Source organism: Mytilus edulis, chromosome 14 (assembly GCF_963676685.1).
Source record: "Mytilus edulis chromosome 14, xbMytEdul2.2, whole genome shotgun sequence".
Lineage (NCBI taxonomy): Eukaryota > Metazoa > Mollusca > Bivalvia > Mytilida > Mytilidae > Mytilus > Mytilus edulis.
Window position 1 is genome coordinate 12924793 of NC_092357.1, and position 5832 is coordinate 12930624.

The window sequence follows — 5832 nt, forward strand, 5'->3', positions numbered from 1 at the left end:
ATCGTAATGTCACCGGGAATGCATCTTTGAACATCGTATTGCATTCGTGTTTCCGTCGTTTCAATCGGTCAGTTTTGACATTACGATGTCTACACGAATGAATCACGAAGCTACCCGAAGGTCTTATGATGGCAACACGACTTCGTGAAGACCTCGTAATCCCGTCGTGTTGCCATCGAATAAAAGTACGAAGGCGACAAGATGGAACTACGACGGCAATAAATCCAGCTAAATGTAAGTTAATTTTCGCGCTAAAATACATTTAAAGTGCCACGCGCAATATGCACTGGTCAGTCTAATACGACAGTTAAGAAAGACGTTCACAAAACATGGAGCTCATATCATATGATTCTATGAGAACAAGAAAGGCGACAGCGTTGTTTCTATTAATTCAAATGGAACAAGAAGAGCAGCTATTACAGGCTCAGGATTTACTTTTACAAGTAAAATATTATTTTTTGTCAATTTTTCATATCAAGTCACATAATGAAAATCATAAACGCGCCTCGTACACCAACACTACAGGTACACGTACATGTATATAGGGAAACCAACTTTTTCTTCATTTTTCTGATTTTTTATGTATCGTCTGAGTTGTTGTCACACGAATGTTTACTCCATAACCATAATTTTATTTTCTATATGTCATATTTTGCCGTATTTGTTGCTCTCCGCACATCCTTCCTTTTGTCTATATTATTATGATATTCTCCTGGAAAGAGCTCTTTTTGAATAAAAGGGATCAACGAACCCATTGCAGTTTTTTTACCTTACCTTTAAGATAGATTATCTAGACTAGTGCACAAATTTTACTGTTCAAGTGAACAATATTATATATATTCAATATTGATCAAACAATTTAAAATGCTTGAAGCCTTCGGCATATAATTTAAATGCATCGTTAGCTGTACACGACGTCTTTTAGACATCGTATGGCCATCGCGCCATCATCGTAATCCATCGTGTAGCCTTCGTAATCCATCGTGTAGGCTTCGCCTGAGATATGAAGCTTAAATACCCGTCTTCGGTTAACCTTCGTATGTCCATCTTTTGCTATCGTATATAATTTCGGCACCATCGTATAGACTTCGTTATTCATCGTACTTGCTTCGGTCACTTTTTGGTATTTTAACGAGATCGGGACCAACTTCGTACGAACTTACAATTTTCGCATTCGGGTGTCCATCGTATATAAAAATCGGGACAGTGTGATGCGGGCATTAAGGAATCACTATTTCAAAACGCTGGTGTTGTCACGGAATAGAAGTTCCCTCATAACATAAGTTCCAAAAGGAAAATATATTCTGGAATATTATTTCCACAGGAATAAATATTACAGTATATGTTTCTAACGGAATAAATGGTATAGAATATTTGTTCCAACAGGAATAGTTATTATGACAATGTTTATAACAAAGTTTCCATTGGAACTTCTGTTAGGCGGAACAAATATACGTTGACAGCTTGGACCAATCATATATATGTCCCTTAAATTTCTTACTTCTTTTAAATATCAGTAAAAATTTAATGGCAAGATTGAAACGATAGAAAGAAATCATTACTCATGAACTACGATAAAGGTTCGTTGGAACTATTCCGTGCCGTCTCACATTTAAATATTTCTTCGAAAACTCAAATGGAGTCGCATCCCTTTAAAATATAACAACAACAACAAATTAATCTATTTAACGATTGTAATACAGACAATAGGGAAAGTAACCTTAAAAATGGAATATAAAACAAAACACTTTGTTTTGTAATGCTATAAAAATGAAGTAGGGTTGTCACAAATTCATTATATGTTAAATGTAAAAATATAGTTTCTAATAACTTTGTATACTTATTTCGAAAATCCATCAAAAGTAAGGTAGGTAATTGAGATTTATCACTGTTTATACTGCACTCGTCTAATTGAGCAGTCAAAATGCGTTGACCGTATATTTCTATGGCATATACAGTAACTGACCTGATATCACTTTTTTATGAATATTTAAATAGAAGTTGCCGAACCTATTGATAGATTATCGTTGGTTATCTCAACGAGATTGATTTTCTCGCTTGAGCCGGTCACGACGAAAGCGAAAAAAGCAATCGAGTTGAGATAACCAATGATAATCTGTTTATTGCTATTTTACCTATGATATGAAGACGTTGTCAATTTCAAGTCAATTTCATTAGTAACGCCACGTGGCTCCTTAGTTACTAGCGATAATTTTCCATCTCAAGCGAGTATCATGATATGAAAAATTATCACAAAAAGAGATCAAAGGGAAAATGCACAAAATAGCGATAAATTTAATTATTCATACGACCTATTCAACCTGTTCTTGTTTCCTATATATACAACCACTCAAACCTTATTTCTTTTGCAATTTTTAAACTTGTTTATATTTTTGGTTTCAAACTATATATCATTATGTTTCATGCTTATTGTTGATATTGTAACGAAAATCGGTCATAGTTTATTTATTTTGATGTAAATCACCAGTTGCCTTTCCCTGTTAATTGTGTTTCTATATGTATATAAGTTTCTCCATAGTTGGAGCACCATGTATTACTTAAAACACCCCTAATTTTGGTATAGTCTTGATTTTCACCCCTTCACGTATAATGGACCATTCCATATCGTAGTATATAAGGCAGCTCAAGACAGAGGAACTTTGTCTCCCCACAGCTGGAAACATGCAAATGTAATCCCTATACTAAAACCTAATAAAAATAAATCTGACCCTAAATCCTACAGACCGATTTCTCTTACATCAAATTTTTGTAAACTAATGGAAAGCATGGTTAATGTTAGACTTAAACATCTTCTAACGGAGAAAAATATAATAAATGAAACACAAAGTGGGTTCCGTGAAGGTCGCTCCACATTAGACCACTTACTGCGACTTGAGACAGACATTAAAAAAGCTAAAGTTCGTAAACAATTTCTACTAGCCATATTTCTCGATATTGAAAAGGCATTTGACTTAGTACGGCGTTTTGGTCTATTAAAAAAGTGCAAAGATTACGGTATAAATGGGAGATTATTTAACTTCATAAAAGACTTTTTGCAAGATAGAAAAATTCAAGTTAAAGTAAATCAAGAATCCTCAGACGAATATGATCTTAACAATGGTATCCCGCAAGGTAGTGTCATCAGTCCCACATTATTTAACATCATGATAAATGATCTAGTAGGTCTGGCAAAAAAACCCGCAGTAATGACTCAATTTGCTGACGACAGTGCTATGTGGTACCGAGGTGGAAATATTAAACATTTAACAAAAAAAATGCAAGAAACCCTTAATAACATAAGTGCATGGTCTAAAAAATGGGGTTTTAAGATATCTAAAACCAAAACGATAGGAGTAATATTTGGAGATCGTCATGTTTTTTTCAGTTAACCTAATGCTAGATAACGAACCAATCTAATTCCAGAATCATGTCAAGTTTCTTGGTCTCATATTTGATAGAAAGCTAACATGGAATAAACACGTAAACTATTTACAAGAAAGATCTAAAGCAATATTAAACGTTCTAAGGTATGTTCAAGCAAATAATTATGGCATGGGTACTGATTCTCTTCTCATGCTATACAAATCTCTTCTTAGATCGGTACTTGACTATGGATGTCAAGCGTTTAATTCAGCATCTATAACTGTAAAATCTAAATTAGATATAATACAAGCTAAAGCTCTTCGCATAGTGTTAGGGGCCCATAAATCGACCCCGTTAGAAACAATACTAGCAGAATCTGGCGAAATGCCATTACAATTAAGAAGGGACCACCTTTCTCTTAAATATTATGCTCGTACTAAACAAAATCCATCAAATCCAGCCAATCAATTAGTAGATGACTGTATTGAATATCAAATTTATAATCATAAATGGAATGACCATAACATACCTTACGGATTCAGAGTCCAAAATCTACTTAAAGATAACGAACTAGACAAAATAAAGATGGTTACTAAAAATATTCAAGATCCACCTCCATGGATTATAGGTCAAGCAAAAACATCCAGTAACATAAAAAACAGCCTCAGTAAAAAAGAAAATCCGCATATCATTAAGACTAAAGCGTTAGAGTACATCGACAATGCATATAAAAATCATTTAAAAATTTACACCGATGGCTCAAAAGACCCAGCTTCGGGTAAAACTGGATATGCTTTTCTAATCCCATCAAAGTTGATTGCAAGCTATAAACGAACGTCAGACAATCTTTCCGTTTACACCACAGAAATGACGGCCATATATCAATCATTAAAGTGGGTATTCTCCAATCAACAGCCAGGGCAAAAAGTTGTTATTCTAACTGATTCATATAGTGCAATCCAATCTATAAATAATAATGCATCAAGTAGACCCGATATTCTAGAACCAATTCAAATACTGGCTTGTCGTCTAAAACAAAAAAATATAGAAGTAACCATAGAATGGATACCAGCGCATGTTGGTATCCTAGGTAATGAACAGGTTGACAAACTAGCTAAATTAGCACTAAGTAATGATAAGATTGACCTTAACTTAAGTCTTAGTGCAAACGAATTCATTGCAATAACAACAGCATTATATAAGAAAAAGTGGCAAGCTAGATGGGATAACACATGCTCCATATGGAGTCGTTCTATAAATACTGCAGTAAATAAAAAACCCAACTTTTATCAAGGTAATCGATTTCATGCAAAAACAATAACTAGACTTAGGTTGGGCACTACTTTATTACCTGGGCAACTAGGCCAGTACATACGCAATGTCTCCCCAATATGCAATACATGCGGAATAAAAGAGGATATAGAACACGTATTAGTAAACTGTATTAATCATTCACAAGCGAGACAAAATTTGCAATCAAACTTGGACAAGGTTCAAATACAAAATATTAATACCAAAATATTACTAGATCCTCCTAAAGACAAACAACAATATGTCTGGTCGTGCTTGGTACAATATTTAACAGAAATTGATTATCATAAATTTATATAAGTATATATGTATAAAAAAAAAAACAATCATAGAAATAAAATAATTAAAAGACACTGCAAGAGTTATCCGGGTCAGTGACTCAAAAATGGAGTCAGGCCGTAACCGGCAGTCAAAAACTAAAATCTTCACTTCAAATACAGTACGTATTAAAGCAAAGATCGTTAAGAAGACCAGCTACACTGCAAGAGTTATCCGGGGTCAGTGACTCAGAAATGGAGTCAGGCCATAACCGGCAGTACAGAAGGCTCTTCAAGACGACTTACCACAACATCATTAAATAGGCAAAACACACTGCAAGAGTTATCCAGGTCAGTGACTCAAAAATGGAGTCAGGCCGTAACCGGCAGTCAAAAACTAAATCACTTCAAATACAGTACGTACTAAAGAAAAGATCGTTAAGAAGACCAGCTACACTGCAAGAGTTATCCGGGGTCAGTGACTCAGAAATGGAGTCAGGCCATAACCGGCAGTACAGATGAATCTTCAAGACGACTTACCACAGCATCATCAAAGGGGCAAAACAAACTGCAAGAGTTATCCGGTCAGTGACTCAAAAATGGAGTCAGGCCATAACCGGCAGTAAAAATTAAATACTTAAGACAAATAAAATCCAAATTAATATGATTTTAAAAAATAAAAAAAAAAATAATAAAAATTAATCCTTTGAAATAACTTAACATATTTAAAATTAGATAAACTGAATGTAGGGATAAGTTAATTAAACTATTAAAATTATGCTAACTAAACAAGAACGCACGATAACCTTTGGCTTTTTTTTTCCAAATTCGCGGCACCCCAAATTATTTTTGTTTCTACTTTTGGTCATTATATAAATTTTTCATGTCATTAAGCCGCAAG

The 5832-nt window shown here is 34.2% G+C and overlaps 1 protein-coding gene across 1 annotated transcript; it reads left to right on the forward strand.

Moving 5' to 3' along the window:
- Window positions 1-2786: 2786 nt before the first annotated feature.
- Window positions 2787-5453, forward strand: LOC139503987 (uncharacterized). Its single transcript, XM_071294035.1, has 3 exons — window positions 2787-3179; window positions 3424-4629; window positions 5256-5453. The coding sequence occupies exons 1-3, from the start codon at window positions 2787-2789 to the stop codon at window positions 5451-5453; spliced, it is 1797 nt and encodes a 598-aa protein (XP_071150136.1).
- The last annotated feature ends 379 nt before the right edge of the window (window positions 5454-5832 follow it).